This window comes from Dendronephthya gigantea, unplaced genomic scaffold, assembly GCF_004324835.1.
Source record: "Dendronephthya gigantea isolate DGI-Jeju-01 unplaced genomic scaffold, DenGig_1.0 000437F, whole genome shotgun sequence".
NCBI classification, from domain to species: domain Eukaryota; kingdom Metazoa; phylum Cnidaria; class Anthozoa; order Malacalcyonacea; family Nephtheidae; genus Dendronephthya; species Dendronephthya gigantea.
Genome location: NW_021163447.1, coordinates 20,446 through 44,594, shown reverse-complemented (window position 1 = coordinate 44,594; position 24,149 = coordinate 20,446). Strand labels below are relative to the sequence as shown.

The 24,149-nt window shown below is 37.1% G+C and overlaps 1 protein-coding gene across 1 annotated transcript; it reads right to left on the bottom strand.

The window, feature by feature from the left end:
- Nucleotides 1-21,604: 21,604 nt before the first annotated feature.
- LOC114543323 lies at nt 21,605-24,146 on the bottom strand. The gene is made up of 4 exons (XM_028562356.1): nt 23,546-24,146; nt 23,022-23,471; nt 22,481-22,823; nt 21,605-22,409 (listed from the first exon to the last, which is right to left on the bottom strand). Exons 1-4 carry the CDS (start codon nt 24,144-24,146, stop codon nt 21,605-21,607), a joined length of 2,199 nt encoding a protein of 732 aa, XP_028418157.1.
- Between the last annotated feature and the right edge of the window lie 3 nt (nt 24,147-24,149).

Below are 24,149 nucleotides of genomic sequence, written 5' to 3'. Positions count from 1 at the left end.
TTGATGAGATTGTTTCTCTTAATTAATATCATTTCTGCCGTATATGTTTACAGGCTGATGATTTGCATGATGATAGTGATTGTATAGTGTCGCGGAGGTGTTTGCCAAGTAGGTATTATAGAAAATATTCCTATAGGTCATATGGAACAACAAACCTTTCTGTAGATTCAACTGCCCAAGCATTGAACTAAGCTCCTCAGGATTATTAGCGGGTGGAAACGTGTTCATCAAACGTGACTGCTTTCGATGTTGATACATCTTATCCGCCTGATTATTATCAAAAGATTGAGGACCAGGATTAGACGAAACATCCACACACATTGTTAGATCCTGCTTAAAAGGCTTCGCACATAGGACTAGACTAACAAATCCATGTTTCGGTTCTTTAGCAATCGCAAATGAGACTTTGTATTTAGATTCAAAACCAACTCGTTGTATGTTGACCCGACATCGAAAAGCAATATCTCTACAAATACTCAAGGTTATGCCATCCGCAGCCAATCCGTCCAAATCCATGCAATTAATACTCTTAAATGCCATATTAATTGGTCGAGATGTACGAAACTCGTTAGATAAAATAAATATCATAAAAAATATATAGAGCTACTGACCAACCGCCATATTGATCGTGAATTAAGCAATATGGAAACACAATACTCATTTCCATACACGAAAAGGTGGTGATTCAATGATAACATCACGTTATCAGCTTTAGATAATTTCTTTAAAAACTTGTTTAACGAATCGGATATAAGAAAACGGGAACGAAAAGAAGAAGTTGGGAAATCATTGTAAGTGTGTTTATTTCTATTTAAACCCGACAACTTTACTTGTCCAGGGAAAGTCATGTTAGAGTTGTTTACTAGTAAAAACTATGTACACACACCTTGGGTTGTGGTGGACAAAATATTGAATCATTGGTTATTTTTATTGTAGATCACTAGCTGCCTGTGAAGGAACACAAAAAATTTTATTACAATGCTTCAAAAACAGCTGGATTGAAGGTTGTCAAACTTAAATGATCTCCCCAGTGTTAAATCGATTGTTCGACTCCTACCATAACCGTGTTTCATTATAAATTCGTGAAAAGGATAAAGAAAAATAAATGAACGTGGCCGTTCAGCACAATATCTTGTACTCAATTGGCAAAGACAATGGTCCCAAAGTGGTAAATCGATGGTTCGAATCCTACCATAACCGTTTTTCATTATAAATTTCGTGAAAAGAAATACTGTAAATTAAGTAACCATGGCCATTCTCCACAAGATCTTGTAGTCTAGTGGCTAAGACAATTGTCTCCCAAGTAGTAAATCGATGGTTCGAAACCTGCTGTGACCTTTTCATTATGAACTTCGTGAAAGAATAAAGTAAACTAAATAACCAATGCCATCCAGCTCAAGACCTTGTGCTCTAGTGGCGAAGACGATGCTCTCCCAAGTGTTAAATCGATGGTTCGAATCCTACCATAACCGTTTTTCATTATGAACTTCGTGAAAAAGGATAAATAAATTAAATAACCATAACCGTTCAGCACAAGATCTTGCAGTCTAGTGGCGAAGACAATCGTCTCCCAAGTAGTAAATCGATGGTTCGAATCCTACCATAACCGTTTTTCATTATGAACTTCGTGAAAACGATAAAGTAGATCAAATAAACGTAGCCATTCCCCGAAGAACTTGTGGTCTAGTGGCTAACACAAGTGTTAAATCTATGTTTCGAATCGTGTCAAAACCATTTTTTATTACGAACTTCGTGAAAGGATAAAGTAAACTAAATAACCATGGTCATCCAACAAAGACCTTGTGCTCTACTGGTGAAGACGAAGGTCTCCTAAGTGTTAAATCGATTGTTCGAATCCTACCATAAATTTTTTTCATTATGAACTTTGTGAAAACGATAAAGTAGTTCAAATGAATATAGCCATTCCCCCGAAAAACTTTTGGGCTAGTGGCTAAGACAATTTTCTTCCAAGTGTTAAATCGATGTTTCGAATCCTGCCAAAACCATTTTTATATTATGAACTTCGTGAAAAGGGTAAAGCAAACTAAATAATCAAGGTCATCCAGCACGAGACCTTGCGGTCTAGTGGCGAAGACGATGGTCTCCCAAATGTTAAATCGATTTTTCGAATCCTACCATAACCGTTTTTCATTATGAACTTCGTGAAAACGATAAATAAATTAAATAACCATAACCGTTCAGCACAAGTTCTTGCAGTCTAGTGGGAAGACAATCATCTCCTAAATAGTAAATCGATGGTTCGAATCTTGCCATGACCTTTTTCATTATGAACTTCATGAAAAGAATAAATTAAACTAAATAACCATAGCCGTTCAGCGCAAAACCTTTCAGACAAGTGGCAAAGTCAATTGTGTCCCAAGTGGTAAATCGATGGTTCAAATCCTATGACCTTTTTCATTATGAACTTCGTGAAAAGAATAAAGTAAACTAAATAACCATGGCCGTTCAGCACAAGACCTTGCAGACTATTGGCAAAGACAATTGTCTTCCAAGTCTTAAATGGATGGTTCGAATCCTGCTATGACCTTTTCTTTATGAACTTCGTGAAAGGATAAAGTAAACTAAATAACCATGGACATCCAGCAAAAGACCTTGCGGTCTAGTGGCGAAGACGATGGTCTCCTAAGTGTTAAATCGATGGTTCGAATCCTACCGTAACCATTTTCATCATGAACTTCGTGAAAAGGATAAGTAAATTAAATAGCCATAACCGTTTAACGCAAGATCTTGCAGTCTAGTGGCGAAAACAATCGTCTCCCAAGTAGTAAATCGAAGGTTCGAATCCTGCTATGACCTTTTTTATTATGAACTTCGTGAAAATAATAAAGTAAATAAAATAACCATCGCCGCTAAGCGCAAGACCTTGCAGTCTAATAGCTAAGTGTAAATCGATGTTTCGAAATCTTGCTAAAACTTTTTTTTATTATGAACTTCGTTAAAGGATAAAGTAAACTAAATTATCCTGGTCATCCAGCAAAAACCTTGCGGTCTAGTGGAAAAGACTATGGTCTCCCAAGTGTTAAATCGATGGTTCGAATCGTACCGTAACCGTTTTTTATTTATGAACTTTGTGAAAAGGATAATAAATTAAATAACCATAACCGTTCAACGCAAGATCTTGCAGTGTAGTAGCGAAGACAATCGTCTCCCAAGTAGTAAATCGATGGTTCGAATCGTGGATGACCTTTTTTATTATGAACTTCGTGAAAATAATAAAGTAAATTAAATAACCATCGCCGCTCAGCGTAAGACCTTGCAGTCTAATGGCTAAGACAACTGTCTCTTAAGTGGTAAATTGATGTTTCGAACTTGCCAAAACTTTTTTTTATTATGAACTTCGTTAAAGGATAAAGTAAACTAAATTATCCTGGTCATCCAGCAAAAAACCTTGCGGTCTAGTGGAAAAGACTATGGTCTCCCAAGTGTTAAATCGATGGTTCGAATCGTACCGTAACCGTTTTTTATTTATGAACTTTGTGAAAAGGATAAATAAATTAAATAACCATAACCGTTCAACGCAAGATCTTGCAGTGTAGTAGCGAAGACAATCGTCTCCCAAGTAGTAAATCGATGGTTCGAAATCGTGCGATGACCTTTTTTATTATGAACTTCGTGAAAATAATAAAGTAAATTAAATAACCATCGCGCTCAGCGTAAGACCTTGCTCTAATGGCTAAGACAACTGTCTCTTAAGTGGTAAATGATGTTCGAATCTTGCCAAACTTTTTTTCATTATGAACTTCGTGAAAGGATAAATAAACTAAATAACCATGGTCATCCAGCACAAGACCTTGTGGTCTAGTGGCGAAGACAATCGTCTCCAAGTAGTAAATCGATGGTTCGAATCCTACCATAACCGTTTTTCATTATGAACTTCGTGAACGATAAAGTAGATCAAATAAACGTAGCCATTCCCCGAAGAACTTGTGGTCTAGTGGCTAACACAAGTGTTAAATGTATGTTTCGAATCGTGTCAAAACCATTTTTTATTACGAACTTCGTGAAAGGATAAAGTAAACTAAATAACCATGGTCATCCAGCACAAGACCTTGTGCTCTACTGGTGAAGACGAAGGTCTCCTAAGTGTTAAATCGATTGTTCGAATCCTACCATAAATTTTTTCTTTATGAACTTTGTGAAAACGATAAAGTAGTTCAAATGAATATAGCCATTCCCCCGAAAAACTTTTGGGCTAGTGGCTAAGACAATTTTCTTCCAAGTGTTAAATCGATGTTTCGAATCCTGCCAAAACCATTTTTTATTATGAACTTCGTGAAAAGGGTAAAGAAAAACTAAATAATCAAGGTCACCCAGCACAAGACCTTGCGGTCTAGTGGCGAAGACGATGGTCTCCCAAATGTTAAATCGATTTTTCGAATCCTACCATAACCGTTTTTCATTATGAACTTCGTGAAAACGATAAATAAATTAAATAACCATAACCGTTCAGCACAAGTTCTCGCAGTCTAGTGGCGAAGACAATCATCTCCTAAATAGTAAATCGATGGTTCGAATCTTGCCATGACCTTTTTCATTATGAACTTCATGAAAAGAATAAATTAAACTAAATAACCATAGCCGTTCAGCGCAAAACCTTTCAGACAAGTGGCAAAGTCAATTGTGTCCCAAGTGGTAAATCGATGGTTCAAATCCTGCCATGACCTTTTTCATTATGAACTTCGTGAAAAGAATAAAGTAAACTAAATAACCATGGCCGTTCAGCACAAGACCTTGCAGACTATTGGCAAAGACAATTGTCTTCCAAGTCTTAAATGGATGGTTCGAATCCTGCTATGACCTTTTCTTTATGAACTTCGTGAAAGGATAAAGTAAACTAAATAACCATGGACATCCAGCAAAAGACCTTGCGGTCTAGTGGCGAAGACGATGGTCTCCTAAGTGTTAAATCGATGGTTCGAATCCTACCGTAACCATTTTCATCATGAACTTCGTGAAAAGGATAAGTAAATTAAATAGCCATAACCGTTTAACGCAAGATCTTGCAGTCTAGTGGCGAAAACAATCGTCTCCCAAGTAGTAAATCGAAGGTTCGAATCCTGCTATGACCTTTTTATTATGAACTTCGTGAAAATAATAAAGTAAATAAAATAACCATCGCCGCTAAGCGCAAGACCTTGCAGTCTAATAGCTAAGACAACTGTCTCTTAAGTGGTAAATCGATGTTTCGAATCTTGCTAAAACTTTTTTTTATTATGAACTTCGTTAAAGGATAAAGTAAACTAAATTATCCTGGTCATCCAGCAAAAAACCTTGCGGTCTAGTGGAAAAGACTATGGTCTCCCAAGTGTTAAATCGATGGTTCGAATCGTACCGTAACCGTTTTTTATTTATGAACTTTGTGAAAAGGATAAATAAATTAAATAACCATAACCGTTCAACGCAAGATCTTGCAGTGTAGTAGCGAAGACAATCGTCTCCCAAGTAGTAAATCGATGGTTCGAATCGTGCGATGACCTTTTTTATTATGAACTTCGTGAAAATAATAAAGTAAATTAAATAACCATCGCCGCTCAGCGTAAGACCTTGCAGTCTAATGGCTAAGACAACTGTCTCTTAAGTGGTAAATTGATGTTTCGAATCTTGCCAAAACTTTTTTTTATTATGAACTTCGTTAAAGGATAAAGTAAACTAAATTATCCTGGTCATCCAGCAAAAAACCTTGCGGTCTAGTGGAAAAGACTATGGTCTCCCAAGTGTTAAATCGATGGTTCGAATCGTACCGTAACCGTTTTTTATTTATGAACTTTGTGAAAAGGATAAATAAATTAAATAACCATAACCGTTCAACGCAAGATCTTGCAGTGTAGTAGCGAAGACAATCGTCTCCCAAGTAGTAAATCGATGGTTCGAATCGTGCGATGACCTTTTTTATTATGAACTTCGTGAAAATAATAAAGTAAATTAAATAACCATCGCCGCTCAGCGTAAGACCTTGCAGTCTAATGGCTAAGACAACTGTCTCTTAAGTGGTAAATTGATGTTTCGAATCTTGCCAAAACTTTTTTTTATTATGAACTTCGTGAAAGGATAAAGTAAACTAAATAACCATGGTCATCCAGCACAAGACCTTGTGGTCTAGTGGCGAAGACAATCGTCTCCTAAGTAGTAAATCGATGGTTCGAATCCTACCATAACCGTTTTTCATTATGAACTTCGTGAGAACGATAAAGTAGATCAAATAAACGTAGCCATTCCCCGAAGAACTTGTGGTCTAGTGGCTAACACGAGTGTTAAATGTATGTTTCGAATCGTGTCAAAACCATTTTTTATTACGAACTTCGTGAAAGGATAAAGTAAACTAAATAACCATGGTCATCCAGCACAAGACCTTGTGCTCTACTGGTGAAGACGAAGGTCTCCTAAGTGTTAAATCGATTGTTCGAATCCTAGCATAAATTTTTTTCTTTATGAACTTTGTGAAAACGATAAAGTAGTTCAAATGAATATAGCCATTCCCCCGAAAAACTTTTGGGCTAGTGGCTAAGACAATTTTCTTCCAAGTGTTAAATCGATGTTTCGAATCCTGCCAAAACCATTTTTTATTATGAACTTCGTGAAAAGGGTAAAGAAAACTAAATAATCAAGGTCACCCAGCACAAGACCTTGCGGTCTAGTGGCGAAGACGATGGTCTCCCAAATGTTAAATCGATTTTTCGAATCCTACCATAACCGTTTTTCATTATGAACTTCGTGAAAACGATAAATAAATTAAATAACCATAACCGTTCAGCACAAGTTCTCGCAGTCTAGTGGCGAAGACAATCATCTCCTAACTAGTAAATCGATGGTTCGAATCTTGCCATGACCTTTTTCATTATGAACTTCATGAAAAGAATAAATTAAACTAAATAACCATAGCCGTTCAGCGCAAAACCTTGCAGACAAGTGGCAAAGTCAATTGTGTCCCAAGTGGTAAATCGATGGTTCAAATCCTGCCATGACCTTTTTCATTATGAACTTCGTGAAAAGAATAAAGTAAACTAAATAACCATGGCCGTTCAGCACAAGACTTGCAGACTATTGGCAAAGACAATTGTCTTCCAAGTCTTAAATGGATGGTTCGAATCCTGCTATGACCTTTTCTTTATGAACTTCGTGAAAGGATAAAGTAAACTAAATAACCATGGACATCCAGCAAAAGACCTTGCGGTCTAGTGGCGAAGACGATGGTCTCCCAAGTGTTAAATCGATGGTTCGAATCCTACCGTAACCGTTTTCATTATGAACTTCGTGAAAAGGATAAGTAAATTAAATAGCCATAACCGTTTAACGCAAGATCTTGCAGTCTAGTGGCGAAAACAATCGTCTCCCAAGTAGTAAATCGAAGGTTCGAATCCTGCTATGACCTTTTTTATTATGAACTTGGTGAAAATAATAAAGTAAATTAAATAACCATCGCCGCTCAGCGCAAGACCTTGCAGTCTAATGGCTAAGACAACTGTCTCTTAAGTGGTAAATCGATGTTTCGAATCTTGCTAAAACTTTTTTTATTATGAACTTCGTGAAAGGATAAAGTAAACTAAATAACCATGGTCATCCAGCACAAAACCTTGCGGTCTAGTGGAGAAGACGATGGTCTCCCAAGTGTTAAATCGATTGTTCGAAACCTACCGTAACCGTCTTTCATTATGAACTTTGTGAAAAGGATAAATAAATTAAAAAAACCATAACCGTTCAGTGCAGGATCATGCAGTCTAGTGGCGAAGACAATCGTCTCCCAAGTAGTAAATCGATGGTTCGAATCCTACCATAACCGTTTTTCATTATGAACTTCGTGAAAACGATAAAGTAGATCAAATAAACGTAGCCATTCCCCGAAGAACTTGTGGTCTAGTGGCTAACACAAGTGTTAAATCTATGTTTCGAATCGTGTCAAAACCATTTTTTATTACGAACTTCGTGAAAGGATAAAGTAAACTAAATAACCATGGTCATCCAGCACAAGACCTTGTGCTCTACTGGTGAAGACGAAGGTCTCCTAAGTGTTAAATCGATTTTCGAATCCTACCATAATTTTTTTCTTTATGAACTTTGTGAAAACGATAAAGTAGTTAAATTAATATAGCCATTCCCCCGAAAAACTTTTGGGCTAGTAGCTAAGACAATTTTCTTCCAAGTGTTAAATCGATGTTTCGAATCCTGCCAAAACCATTTTTTATTATGAACTTCGTGAAAAGGGTAAAGAAAACTAAATAATCAAGGTCATCCAGCACAAGACCTTGCCGCCAGTGGCGAAGACGATGGTCTCCCAAATGTTAAATCGATTTTTCGAATCCTACCATAACCGTTTTTCATTATGAACTTCGTGAAAACGATAAATAAATTAAATAACCATAACCGTTCAGCACAAGTTCTCGCAGTCTAGTGGCGAAGACAATCATCTCCTAAATAGTAAATCGATGGTTCGAATCTTGCCATGACCTTTTTCATTATGAACTTCATTAAAAGAATAAATTAAACTAAATAACCATAGCCGTTCAGCGCAAAACCTTGCAGACAAGTGGCAAAGTCAATTGTGTCCCAAGTGGTAAATCGATGGTTCAAATCCTGCCATGACCTTTTTCATTATGAACTTCGTGAAAAGAATAAAGTAAACTAAATAACCATGGCCGTTCAGCACAAGACCTTGCAGACTATTGGCAAAGACAATTGTCTTCCAAGTCTTAAATGGATGGTTCGAATCCTGCTATGACCTTTTCTTATGAACTTCGTGAAAGGATAAAGTAAACTAAATAACCACGGACATCCAGCAAAAGACCTTGCGGTCTAGTGGCGAAGACGATGGTCTCCCAAGTGTTAAATCGATGGTTCGAATCCTACCGTAACCGTTTTCATTATGAACTTCGTGAAAAGATAAGTAAATTAAATAGCCATAACCGTTTAACGCAAGATCTTGCAGTCTAGTGGCGAAAACAATCGTCTCCCAAGTAGTAAATCGAAGGTTCGAATCCTGCTATGACCTTTTTTATTATGAACTTGGTGAAAATAATAAAGTAAATTAAATAACCATCGCCGCTCAGCGCAAGACATTGCAGTCTAATGGCTAAGACAACTGTCTCTTAAGTGGTAAATCGATGTTTCGAATCTTGCTAAAACATTTTTTATTATGAACTTCGTGAAAGGATAAAGTAAACTAAATAACCATGGACATCCAGCAAAAGACCTTGCGGTCTAGTGGCGAAGACGATGGTCTCCCAAGTGTTAAATCGATGGTTCGAATCCTACCGTAACCGTTTTCATTATGAACTTCGTGAAAAGGAAAGTAAATTAAATAGCCATAACCGTTTAACGCAAGATCTTGCAGTCTAGTGGCGAAACAATCGTCTCCCAAGTAGTAAATCGAGGTTCGAATCCTGCTATGACCTTTTTTATTATGAACTTGGTGAAAATAATAAAGTAAATTAAATAACCATCGCCGCTCAGTGCAAGACCTTGCAGTCTAATGGCTAAGACAACTGCCTCTTAAGTGGTAAATCGATGTTTCGAATCTTGCTAAAACTTTTTTTTATTATGAACTTCGTGAAAGGATAAAGTAAACTAAATAACCATGGTCATCCAGCACAAAACCTTGCGGTCTAGTGGAGAAGACGATGGGCTCCCAAGTGTTAAATTGATGGTTCGAAACCTACCGTAACCGTCTTTCATTATGAACTTTGTGAAAAGGATAAATAAATTAAAATAACCATAACCGTTCAGTGCAAGATCATGCAGTCTAGTGGCGAAGACAATCGTCTCCCAAGTAGTAAATCGATGGTTCGAATCCTACCATAACCGTTTTTCATTATGAACTTCGTGAAAACGATAAAGTAGATCAAATAAAACGTAGCCATTCCCCGAAGACTTGTGGTCTAGTGGCTAACACAAGTGTTAAATCTATGTTTCGAATCGTGTCAAAACCATTTTTTATTACGAACTTCGTGAAAGGATAAAGTAAACTAAATAACCATGGTCATCCAACACAAGACCTTGTGCTCTACTGGTGGAAGACGAAGGTCTCCTAAGTGTTAAATCGATTGTTCGAATCTACCATAAATTTTTTCTTTATGAACTTTGTGAAAACGATAAAGTAGTTCAAATGAATATAGCCATTCCCCGAAAAACTTTTGGCTAGTAGCTAAGACAATTTTCTTCCAAGTGTTAAATCGATATTTCGAATCCTGCCAAAACCATTTTTTATTATGAACTTCGTGAAAAGGGTAAAGAAAACTAAATATTCAAGGTCATCCAGCACAAGACCTTGCGGTCTAGTGGCGAAGACGATGGTCTCCCTAATGTTAAATCGATTTTTCGAATCCTACCATAACCGTTTTTCATTATGAACTTCGTGAAAACGATAAATAAATTAAATAACCATAACCGTTCAGCACAAGTTCTCGCAGTCTAGTGGCGAAGACAATCATCTCCTAAATAGTAAATCGATGGTTCGAATCTTGCCATGACCTTTTTCATTATGAACTTCATGAAAAGAATAAATTAAACTAAATAACCATAGCCGTTCAGCGCAAAACCTTGCAGACAAGTGGCAAAGTCAATTGTGTCCCAAGTGGTAAATCGATGGTTCAAATCCTGCCGTGACCTTTTTCATTATGAACTTCGTGAAAAGAATAAAGTAAACTAAATAACAATGGCTGTTCAGCACAAGCCCTTGCAGACTATTGGCAAAGACAATTGTCTTCCAAGTCTTAAATGGATGGTTCGAATCCTGCTATGACCTTTTCTTTATGAACTTCGTGAAAGGATAAAGTAAACTAAATAACCATGGACATCCAGCAAAAGACTTTGCGGTCTAGTGGCGAAGACGATGGTCTCCCAAGTGTTAAATCGATGGTTCGAATCCTACCGTAACTGTTTTCATTATGAACTTCGTGAAAAGGATAAGTAAATTAAATAGCCATAACCGTTTAACGCAAGATCTTGCAGTCTAGTGGCGAAAACAATCGTCTCCCAAGTAGTAAATCGAAGGTTCGAATCCTGCTATGACCTTTTTTATTATGAATCTGGTGAAAATAATAAAGTAAATTAAATAACCATCGCCGCTCAGCGCAAGACATTGCAGTCTAATGGCTAAGACAACTGTCTCTTAAGTGGTAAATCGATGTTTCGAATCTTGCTAAAACATTTTTTATTATGAACTTCGTGAAAGGATAAAGTAAACTAAATAACCATGGACATCCAGCAAAAGACCTTGCGGTCTAGTGGCGAAGACGATGGTCTCCCAAGTGTTAAATCGATGGTTCGAATCCTACCGTAACCGTTTTCATTATGAACTTCGTGAAAAGGATAAGTAAATTAAATAGCCATAACCGTTTAACGCAAGATCTTGCAGTCTAGTGGCGAAAACAATCGTCTCTCAAGTAGTAAATCGAAGGTTCGAATCCTGCTATGTCCTTTTTTATTATGAACTTGGTGAAAATAATAAAGTAAATTAAATAACCATCGCCGCTCAGCGCAAGACCTTGCAGTCTAATTGCTAAGACAACTGTCTCTTAAGTGGTAAATCGATGTTTCGAATCTTGCTAAAACTTTTTTTATTATGAACTTCGTGAAAGGATAAAGTAAACTAAATAATCATGGTCATCCAGCACAAAACCTTGCGGTCTAGTGGAGAAGACGATGGTCTCCCAAGTGTTAAATCGATGGTTCGAAACCTACCGTAACCGTCTTTCATTATGAACTTTGTGAAAAGGATAAATAAATTAAAATAACCATAACCGTTCAGTGCAAGATCATGCAGTCTAGTGGCGAAGACAATCGTCTCCCAAGTAGTAAATCGATGGTTCGAATCCTACCAAAGCCGTTTTTCATTATGAACTTCGTGAAAACGATAAAGTAGATCAAATAAACGTAGCCATTCCCCGAAGAACTTGTGGTCTAGTGGCTAACACAAGTGTTAAATCTATGTTTCGAATCGTGTCAAAACCATTTTTTATTACGAACTTCGTGAAAGGATAAAGTAAACTAAATAACCATGGTCATTCAACACAAGACCTTGTGCTCTACTGGTGAAGACAAAGGTCTCCTAAGTGTTAAATCGATTGTTCGAATCCTAGCATAATTTTTTTTTTATGAACTTTGTGAAAACGATAAAGTAGTTCAAATAAATATAGCCATTCCCCGAAAAACTTTTGGGCTAGTGGCTAAGACAATTTTCTTCCAAGTGTTAAATCGATGTTTCGAATCCTGCCAAAACCATTTTTTATTATGAACTTCGTGAAAAGGGTAAAGAAAATAAATAATCAAGGTCACCCAGCACAAGACCTTGCGGTCTAGTGGCGAAGACGATGGTCTCCCAAATGTTAAATCGATTTTTCGAATCCTACCATAACCGTTTTTCATTATGAACTTCGTGAAAACGATAAATAAATTAAATAACCATAACCGTTCAGCACAAGTTCTCGCAGTCTAGTGGCGAAGACAATCATCTCCTAAATAGTAAATCGATGGTTCGAATCTTGCCATGACCTTTTTCATTATGAACTTCATGAAAGAATAAATTAAACTAAATAACCATAGCCGTTCAGCGCAAAACCTTGCAGACAAGTGGCAAAGTCAATTGTGTCCCAAGTGGTAAATCGATGGTTCAAATCCTGCCGTGACCTTTTTCATTATGAACTTCGTGAAAAGAATAAAGTAAACTAAATAACAATGGCCGTTCAGCACAAGCCCTTGCAGACTATTGGCAAAGACAATTGTCTTCCAAGTCTTAAATGGATGGTTCGAATCCTGCTATGACCTTTTCTTATGAACTTCGTGAAAGGATAAAGTAAACTAAATAACCATGGACATCCAGCAAAAGACTTGCGGTCTAGTGGCGAAGACGATGGTCTCCCAAGTGTTAAATCGATGGTTCGAATCCTACCGTAACCGTTTTCATTATGAACTTCGTGAAAAAGGATAAGTAAATTAAATAGCCATAACCGTTTAACGCAAGATCTTGCAGTCTAGTGGCGAAAACAATCGTCTCCCAAGTAGTAAATCGAAGGTTCGAATCCTGCTATGACCTTTTTTATTATGAACTTGGTGAAAATAATAAAGTAAATTAAATAACCATCGCCGCTCAGCGCAAGACATTGCAGTCTAATGGCTAAGACAACTGTCTCTTAAGTGGTAAATCGATGTTTCGAATCTTGCTAAAACATTTTTTATTATGAACTTCGTGAAAGGATAAAGTAAACTAAATAACCATGGACATCCAGCAAAAGACCTTGCGGTCTAGTGGCGAAGACGATGGTCTCCCAAGTGTTAAATCGATGGTTCGAATCCTACCGTAACCGTTTTCATTATGAACTTCGTGAAAAGGATAAGTAAATTAAATAGCCATAACCGTTTAACGCAAGATCTTGCAGTCTAGTGGCGAAAACAATCGTCTCAAGTAGTAAATCGAAGGTTCGAATCCTGCTATGACCTTTTTTATTATGAACTTGGTGAAAATAATAAAGTAAATTAAATAACCATCGCCGCTCAGCGCAAGACCTTGCAGTCTAATGCTAAGACAACTGTCTCTTAAGTGGTAAATCGATGTTTCGAATCTTGCTAAAACTTTTTTATTATGAACTTCGTGAAAGGATAAAGTAAACTAAATAACCATGGTCATCCAGCACAAAACCTTGCGGTCTAGTGGAGAAGACGATGGTCTCCCAAGTCTTAAATCGATGGTTCGAAACCTACCGTAACCGTCTTTCATTATGAACTTTGTGAAAAGGATAAATAAATTAAAATAACCATAACCGTTCAGTCAAGATCATGCAGTCTAGTGGCGAAGACAATCGTCTCCCAAGTAGTAAATCGATGGTTCGAATCCTACCATAACCGTTTTTCATTATGAACTTCGTGAAAACGATAAAGTAGATCAAATAAACGTAGCCATTCCCCGAAGAACTTTGGTCTAGTGGCTAACACAAGTGTTAAATCTATGTTTCGAATCGTGTCAAAACCATTTTTTATTACGAACTTCGTGAAAGGATAAAGTAAACTAAATAACCATGGTCATCCACACAAGACCTTGTGCTCTACTGGTGAAGACGAAGGTCTCCTAAGTGTTAAATCGATTGTTCGAATCCTACCATAAATTTTTTTCTTTATGAACTTTGTGAAAACGATAAAGTAGTTCAAATGAATATAGCCATTCCCCCGAAAAACTTTTGGGCTAGTAGCTAAGACAATTTTCTTCCAAGTGTTAAATCGATGTTTCGAATCCTGCCAAAACCATTTTTTATTATGAACTTCGTGAAAAGGGTAAAGAAAACTAAATATCAAGGTCATCCAGCACAAGACCTTGCGGTCTAGTGGCGAAGACGATGGTCTCCTAATGTTAAATCGATTTTTCGAATCCTACCATAACCGTTTTTCATTATGAACTTCGTGAAAACGATAAATAAATTAAATAACCATAACCGTTCAGCACAAGTTCTCGCAGTCTAGTGGCGAAGACAATCATCTCCTAAATAGTAAATCGATGGTTCGAATCTTGCCATGACCTTTTTCATTATGAACTTCATGAAAAGAATAAATTAAACTAAATAACCATAGCCGTTCAGCGCAAAACCTTGCAGACAAGTGGCAAAGTCAATTGTGTCCCAAGTGGTAAATCGATGGTTCAAATCCTGCCGTGACCTTTTTCATTATGAACTTCGTGAAAAGAATAAAGTAAACTAAATAACAATGGCCGTTCAGCACAAGCCCTTGCAGACTATTGGCAAAGACAATTGTCTTCCAAGTCTTAAATGGATGGTTCGAATCCTGCTATGACCTTTTCTTTATGAACTTCGTGAAAGGATAAAGTAAACTAAATAACCATGGACATCCAGCAAAAGACCTTGCGGTCTAGTGGCGAAGACGATGGTCTCCCAAGTGTTAAATCGATGGTTCGAATCCTACCGTAACCGTTTTCATTATGAACTTCGTGAAAAGGATAAGTAAATTAAATAGCCATAACCGTTTAACGCAAGATCTTGCAGTCTAGTGGCGAAAACAATCGTCTCCCAAGTAGTAAATCGAAGGTTCGAATCCTGCTATGACCTTTTTTATTATGAACTTGGTGAAAATAATAAAGTAAATTAAATAACCATCGCCGCTCAGCGCAAGACCTTGCAGTCTAATGGCTAAGACAACTGTCTCTTAAGTGGTAAATCGATGTTTCGAATCTTGCTAAAACTTTTTTTATTATGAACTTCGTGAAAGGATAAAGTAAACTAAATAACCATGGTCATCCAGCACAAAACCTTGCGGTCTAGTGGAGAAGACGATGGTCTCCCAAGTCTTAAATCGATGGTTCGAAACCTACCGTAACCGTCTTTCATTATGAACTTTGTGAAAAGGATAAATAAATTAAAATAACCATAACCGTTCAGTCAAGATCATGCAGTCTAGTGGCGAAGACAATCGTCTCCCAAGTAGTAAATCGATGGTTCGAATCCTACCATAACCGTTTTTCATTATGAACTTCGTGAAAACGATAAAGTAGATCAAATAAACGTAGCCATTCCCCGAAGAACTTGGTCTAGTGGCTAACACAAGTGTTAAATCTATGTTTCGAATCGTGTCAAAACCATTTTTTATTACGAACTTCGTGAAAGGATAAAGTAAACTAAATAACCATGGTCATCCAACACAAGACCTTGTGCTCTACTGGTGAAGACGAAGGTCTCCTAAGTGTTAAATCGATTGTTCGAATCCTACCATAAATTTTTTTCTTTATGAACTTTGTGAAAACGATAAAGTAGTTCAAATGAATATAGCCATTCCCCCGAAAAACTTTTGGGCTAGTAGCTAAGACAATTTTCTTCCAAGTGTTAAATCGATGTTTCGAATCCTGCCAAAACCATTTTTATTATGAACTTCGTGAAAAGGGTAAAGAAAACTAAATATCAAGGTCATCCAGCACAAGACCTTGCGGTCTAGTGGCGAAGACGATGGTCTCCCTAATGTTAAATCGATTTTTCGAATCCTACCATAACCGTTTTTCATTATGAACTTCGTGAAAACGATAAATAAATTAAATAACCATAACCGTTCAGCACAAGTTCTCGCAGTCTAGTGGCGAAGACAATCATCTCCTAAATAGTAAATCGATGGTTCGAATCTTGCCATGACCTTTTTCATTATGAACTTCATGAAAAGAATAAATTAAACTAAATAACCATAGCCGTTCAGCGCAAAACCTTGCAGACAAGTGGCAAAGTCAATTGTGTCCCAAGTGGTAAATCGATGGTTCAAATCCTGTGACCTTTTTCATTATGAACTTCGTGAAAAGAATAAAGTAAACTAAATAACATGGCCGTTCAGCACAAGCCTTGCAGACTATTGGCAAAGACAATTGTCTTCCAAGTCTTAAATGGATGGTTCGAATCCTGCTATGACCTTTTCTTTATGAACTTCGTGAAAGGATAAAGTAAACTAAATAACCATGGACATCCAGCAAAAGACTTTGCGGTCTAGTGGCGAAGACGATGGTCTCCCAAGTGTTAAATCGATGGTTCGAATCCTACGTAACCGTTTTCATTATGAACTTCGTGAAAAGGATAAGTAAATTAAATAGCCATAACCGTTTAACGCAAGATCTTGCAGTCTAGTGGCGAAAACAATCGTCTCCCAAGTAGTAAATCGAAGGTTCGAATCCTGCTATGACCTTTTTTATTATGAACTTGGTGAAAATAATAAAGTAAATTAAATAACCATCGCCGCTCAGCGCAAGACATTGCAGTCTAATGGCTAAGACAACTGTCTCTTAAGTGGTAAATCGATGTTTCGAATCTTGCTAAAACATTTTTTATTATGAACTTCGTGAAAGGATAAAGTAAACTAAATAACCATGGTCATCCAGCACAAAACCTAGCGGTCTAGTGGAGAAGACGATGGTCTCCCAAGTGTTAAATCGATGGTTCGAATCGTACCGTAACCGTTTTTTATTTATGAACTTTGTGAAAAGGATAAATAAATTAAATAACCATAACCGTTCAGTGCAAGATCATGCATTCTAGTGGCGAAGACAATCGTCTCCCAAGTAGTAAATCGATGGTTCGAATCCTGCGATGACCTTTTTTATTATGAACTTCGTAAAAATAATAAAGCAAATTAAATAACCATCGCCGCTCAGCGTATAAGACCTTGCAGTCTAATGGCTAAGACAACTGTCTCTTAAGTGGTAAATCGATGTTTCGAATTTTGCTAAAACTTTTTTTACTATGAACTTCGTGAAAGGATAAAGTAAACTAAATAACCATGGTCATCCAGCACAAAACCTTGCGGTCTAGTGGAGAAGACGATGGTCTCCCAAGTCTTAAATCGATGGTTCGAAACCTACCGTAACCGTCTTTCATTATGAACTTTGTGAAAAGGATAAATAAATTAAAATAACCATAACCGTTCAGTGCAAGATCATGCATTCTAGTGGCGAAGACAATCGTCTCCCAAGTAGTAAATCGATGGTTCGAATCCTGCGATGACCTTTTTTATTATGAACTTCGTAAAAATAATAAAGCAAATTAAATAACCTTCGCCGCTCAGCGTATAAGACCTTGCAGTCTAATGGCTAAGACAACTGTCTCTAAAGTGGTAAATCGATGTTTTGAATCTTCCAAAATATTTTATTATGAACTTCGTGAAAGGATAAAGTAAACTAAATAACGATGGTCATCCAGCACAAGACCTTGCAGCTAGTGGCAAAGACGATGGTCTCCATAGTTTTAAATCGATGGTTCGAATCCTAGCATAACCGTTTTTCATAATGAACTTCGTGAAAAGGATAAAGTAAATTAAATAACCATAAGCATTCATCACAAAATTTTTGCATCAGTGGCGAAGACAATTGTCTCCCAAGTATTATATCGATGGTTCGAATCCTGCCATGACATTTTTCATTATGAACTTTGTGAAAAGAATAAAGTAAATTAATATCCATGGCCGTTCAGCATGTCTTCAGCAGGCTGTCTTTTAAGTGGTAAATCGATGTTTCGAATCCTGCCAAAACCATTTTTTATTATGAACTTCGTAAAAGGGTAAAGTAAACTAAATAACCATGGCTATCCAGTACAAGAACTTGTGGTCTAGAGCGAAGACGACTGTCTTCTAAGTGGTAAATCGATGTTTTGAATCCCGCTAAAAGGGACTGAACAGAGGGACTGGGCATCGCTGTCAATCTAATGTTAATTAGGGAGGACCTATATTCATATATTCTGTTACGCCAGGATGATTTTTATTGAAAGTGAGTTGTGTTCAAAAGAAATTAGCCAGGCACAGCAGATATGAATATGGTCCCCTCAATTAACGTCAGATTGACGCCAATGACTGGGGGAAGGGGTGAGAAGATGGTCGTGGGGTGAGAGCAAAAAGGAAGGACGACAGGTTGATAAAAAGAGAGAATAGTTGATAGGGAACGCTGTAGAAGGGACAACATAAACCAGACAACAAGGAAACAGCCAAAACAATCGTTGCCTTCACAAACTTGATAGTATGTGTAAAGAAGGGGGTGTCAAAAATGGCCAAAAATGCGCCACGTAATTTGTAAACGGCCACTAGAGAGGTGTGAAAAATTTGCTTTGCCATATGTTGACAAAATGGACATCGTATACTAATTGGTTTAGTAAAACGCATAGAAGAACGATGTTTCAAAGCCTCTGTATGGGAAAACTTTTTTTACTGCGGAAAAATGTCCACCATGACCCACCATGTTTCTGCACACGTAGCATTGCTGAAATCTTTAAATTTTCAAACTCTTCATTCGCTCGTAATTTGCTAAATATTCTAGATGTATTGCATGTAGGCAATGCAAACCATGAAAATCATCATTTTATGGAGTGTTTGGGTATAATGGCATTTTCCTTCCCTTACAAAATTGGTATACAACCCATCATCATTTCGCCCACGGAGTTAAAGGTTTGTTTACAGTGTGGAGAAAACAAATTGGTTCAATTAGATTTTGTCTGCGGTGAACGAAATCATTTCCTAATTCAGCGCCGTCAAAAGAAAATTATATATATATATTATAATATATATATATATATATATATAATATATAATATATACATATATATATGTATATAAATATATATATACTAATATATATATATATATATATAATATATATATATATATATATATAATATATATAATATATATATATATAATTTATATATATATATATATATAATATATATAATATATATATATATATATTATATATTATATATATATATATATAATATTATAATATATTATATATATAATTTATATATTATAATATATATATAACTATATATTACACTGGACGAAAAATTGGATTAACTTTAGTTTACTTTAAATGTAAATATGGTGTGAATATGGAGAACTATTTTTGAAATATATTTACTCGATGGTTAAATATCAGTAAACTAGAATGTTTAATTCATAGTAAATGCAAAATAAACATGCGTAAATTTTATATTTACTAATATTTTGGGCCAAATTTACGCAGTAAAGTAAAGGTAAAGTTTGTGCATATTTGACATATATTTGCCACCACAAGTAAATATGTAGTACTTTTACGCATATTTTCCCATATTGCAAATTTGACGCAAACACAAAATTTGCCAGGATGGACAAATTTGTGTAAATATGGTATTTGCTTTCGTGTAAACAACATGTAAATGTTAACATTCATATTTGCTGAAGCTTACTTTGCAGACAAATAGAATTAAATAAGCAATAATGATTCCTGGACGCAATCTCAAATTTAGTGTCTGAAGCCCGCAGACGAATGTCGTTAATGAAAATGTGTAAAGATACATACATGCATATGCCTAAATTCAACAGTTAACATTCCTGTTGGCTACAGCCTATTTATTCTCAAAAATATCTCAATTTCAAAAAAAAAAATAAAAAAATTCACTATCAAGGAGCTAAATTGAATTTAGCCACACAATAACAGTCACTCACTGACAAAGGTCTCTTTAAAGATCTCACAAAATGGTCACTCCAAATCAACCCAGCAGTTTAAAGATCTTGTTTGTGCGTAACTCAATGTCTCAATCCAAAAGCTTAATAGTTAGTGAGATTTGTATATGCATATGCCTCCATTGAACATTACCTTCTTGATGGCAATGTTCAGTCTGTTTATTCTCAATATAAAATTTCTTAATTTCAAAAGCAATGTAGATTAACTCACCATCATGGAGCTAAATTGAATTTAACTACACAATAACAGTCACTCACTGAAAAGGTCTCTTTAAAGATCTCACAAAATGGTCACTCCAAATCAACCCAGCAGTTTAAAGATCTTGTTTGTGCGTAACTCAATGTCTCAATCCAAAAGCTTAATAGTTAGTGAGATTTGTATATGCATATGCCTCCATTGAACAATTACCTTCTTGATGGCAATGTTCAGTCTGTTTATTCTCAATATAAAAATTTCTTAATTTCAAAAGCAATGTAGATTAACTCACCATCATGGAGCTAAATTGAATTTAACTACACAATAACAGTCACTCACTGACAAAGGTCTCTTTAAAGATCTCACAAAATGGTCACTCCAAATCAACCCAGCAGTTTAAAGATCTTGTTTGTGCGTAACTCAATGTCTCAATCCAAAAGCTTAATAGTTAGTGAGATTTGTATATGCATATGCCTCCATGAACAATTACCTTCTTGATGGCAATGTTCAGTCTGTTTATTCTCAATAAAAATTTCTTAATTTCAAAAGCAATGTAGATTAACTCACCATCATGGAGCTAAATTGAATTTAACTACACAATAACAGTCACTCACTGACAAAGGTCTCTTTAAAGATCTCACAAAATGGTCACTCCAAATCAACCCAGCAGTTTAAAGATCTTGTTTGTGCGTAACTCAATGTCTCAATCCAAAAGCTTAATAGTTAGTGAGATTTGTATATGCATATGCCTCCATTGAACAATTACCTTCTTGATGGCAATGTTCAGTCTGTTTATTCTCATTATAAAATTTCTTAATTTCAAAAGCAATGTAGATTAACTCACCATCATGGAGCTAAATTGAATTTAACTACACAATAACAGTCACTCACTGACAAAGGTCTCTTTAAAGATCTCACAAAATGGTCACTCCAAATCAACCCAGCAGTTTAAAGATCTTGTTTGTGCGTAACTCAATGTCTCAATCCAAAAGCTTAATAGTTAGTGAGATTTGTATATGCATATGCCTCCATTGAACAATTACCTTCTTGATGGCAATGTTCAGTCTGTTTATTCTCATTATAAAATTTCTTAATTTCAAAAGCAATGTAGATTAACTCACCATCATGGAGCTAAATTGAATTTAACTACACAATAACAGTCACTCACTGACAAAGGTCTCTTTAAAGATCTCACAAAATGGTCACTCCAAATCAACCCAGCAGTTTAAAGATCTTGTTTGTGCGTAACTCAATGTCTCAATCCAAAAGCTTAATAGTTAGTGAGATTTGTATATGCATATGCCTCCATTGAACAATTACCTTCTTGATGGCAATGTTCAGTCTGTTTATTCTCATTATAAAATTTCTTAATTTCAAAAGCAATGTAGATTAACTCACCATCATGGAGCTAAATTGAATTTAACTACACAATAACAGTCACTCATAAAGTATATTTATCTTGTGCAAAAGACAAACTCTACAATTGGCGACGAGGATGGGATTGTTAAAAATGGTTTCAAGTGGCTTGTGGTCTGTGACGATTTCAAACTGAGAACCATAGAGGTATAAATGAAACCGCTCACAACCCCAAACGATGGCTAGTGCTTCACGTTCGGTCTGCGAGTACCGTCGTTCTACATCACTAAGCGTACGACTTGCATATGCAACAGAGCGTTCCTGTCCGTCTGCGTCAACTTGCGTTAGCACGGCACCCAGTCCGAAGGGGCTTGCATCAAACGTGGCAATCGTGCGCTTGCTAGGATCAAAATAAGCCATCGTGCGGTTGCTGGTCAAACACTCTTTTAAAGCGAGAAAAGACTTGTTCTGCTGAACCCCCCAGTTCCAACGCACTCCTTTTCTGGTCAAGTGTTTCAACGGCTCCGTCAATGTGGCGTAATTCGGAATAAAACGGGAACAAAATCCGGTTAACCCAAGGAAACTTCGGACTTCTGACGGATTCGTGGGAGGGGTGGCATCACAGATAGCAGCAATCTTCTTGGGATCCGCAGACATGCCTTTTGCAGAAAACACATACCCAAAGAAAGCCAGATTCTGCTTGTTGTAAACACACTTGGACCCGTTGAGGGTTAGACCTTTTTCCCGCAGACGTTGAAAGGTATCGGCTAGAGCAGCATCGTGTTCTTCTTGCGTACGCCCAAACACAATAATGTCGTCTGAAATGTTTTTCACGCCTGGGATTCCCTGTAGTGCCTGTTGAATAACTTGTTGGAAACTTCCGAGGCTGAGGCCAAACCAAAAAGGAGACGGGTATATTGGCGGAGGCCCTTATGCGTGGTAAATGTGGTGAGGTACCGGGAGGCAGGTGTAAGCTCAATTTGATGGTATCCAGAACGAAGGTCGAGTTTGGAAAAAACACTTGCCCCATTCAAATCGTTTGTGACTTCCTCGATGGTAGGTGTGGGATGGCGCTGGCGTTGGACAGCTTTGTTTGGTTGACGGAGGTCAACACAAAGACGGATTTCCTTGGGGTTGCTGGTTTTTGGGACTGCCACTACAGGTGAAACCCATGGTGTGGGGCCGTCAACCGCCTCAATGATGCCTTGCTGTTCCAAGCTCTCGATTTCTTGCTCTACTTGCTTTCGGATATGAAAAGGTATACGACGTGGCAGCTGGGCAACAGGCTTTACATCTGGGTCTATATATATTTGGAATTAGAAATCTTTGAGCTTTCCGATTCCATGGAAGATATCCTGGTATTCTTCCAATAACTGCGGTAGGGATTTTTGAGCACTGACTGTGTTGATGGAATGTGGGACTGAAATTAATCCCAAGGCGACTGAAGTGTCATGGCTAAGGATGGAGCCATGAAAGCCATCAACTACGTAAAATGAACCATTGGTTTTGCTTGATAAGGTTTCAATAGTGGCTTGAAACTTTCCGAGTAGGGCAAGAGGTTCTGCTGCACCATAGGCATAAATTCGTGTCGACGTCTTTTGCAACTGAATATGATCATTCTGCGTAACTATTTGCTCATATGCTGCCTTGTCGAGGATGTTCACTGATGCTCCCGAATCGATCATCACAATTTCAACACCATTGATGACAACGGGAAGCTGAGGCCTGGAGATCACATTAGCATGTTCCCCGTCAGTATTGGTTGCATAAATATATCCCTCCTCATCATCAGATACGATGTCTTCAGAGATTTGGTTCAGTTGTTCACGTCTTGGACGCTGCTGGCCTTGGCGTTGGGTGTTGCGATTTTGGGGCCGACTGCGGCAGACTCGAGCAAAATGATTTTGCTTTCCACAGGAACGGCAGGATTTACCAAATGCTGGCACGGCTTGGAGGGAACATGGGGCCATGTTTCACCACAATTTCTACAATATCCTCTAGGCTGTTGTCGGTGGTCATTACTTGTTAGCGGGCGATTTGCAGGTGTTGCTTGAATGGCACTGATCTCAGGAGTTGTAGGGCTGTTGGTACCAATACGAGCTGCTTGTTGTTTTGAGCATTCCAAAATACGACCTTGCTTTAAGATGAAGGTCAAATCCGCTTTTTCTTCACGAAGAATCTTTTCTTTCAGTCTATTAGAGCTACAATTAGCCAGAATTTGATCGGCAATAACATCATCAATATTCTCAAACTCACACGTTTCAGCCAGGTTACGAAGTCGAGAAGCGAATTGATCAATAGACTCACCGTCTTGTTGACATGCTTGTTTAAAATGGTATCGTTCATATCGAATATGTTTCTTCGGAGCAAAATATTCGTGGAGTTTTGCGGCAGCTGTATCGTAGTCGTCTCCCGTATCCGTCAATCCTTTAAACACTTTCTGAACAGTTGGCCCGCTGAGATGCAAAAGAAGCGCTCGCTTTTGTTTCTTGTCTTCAACTTTAGCTGCAATTGTAAAAATCTCGAATTGTTCGAGCCATTCTTTCCACCGTGTTGCGATTGACGATGGCTCGGAATAAGCATCGAATTGTGGCAAGTTCGGCATTAAATTTAATTGAGCCATTAT

Bases quoted from the DNA above. Each gene is read 5' to 3' on its own strand.
- LOC114543323 (XM_028562356.1), bottom strand. From the start codon at position 24,146: ATGGCTCAATTAAATTTAATGCCGAACTTGCCACAATTCGATGCTTAT. The intron at 23,472-23,545 runs GTAATGACCACC...GTTCCCTCCAAG, and splicing joins TGCAAATCGCCCGCTAACAA to CCGTGCCAGCATTTGGTAAA. The intron at 22,824-23,021 runs GTTCATTTTACG...AAATATATATAG, and splicing joins CTTATCAAGCAAAACCAATG to ACCCAGATGTAAAGCCTGTT.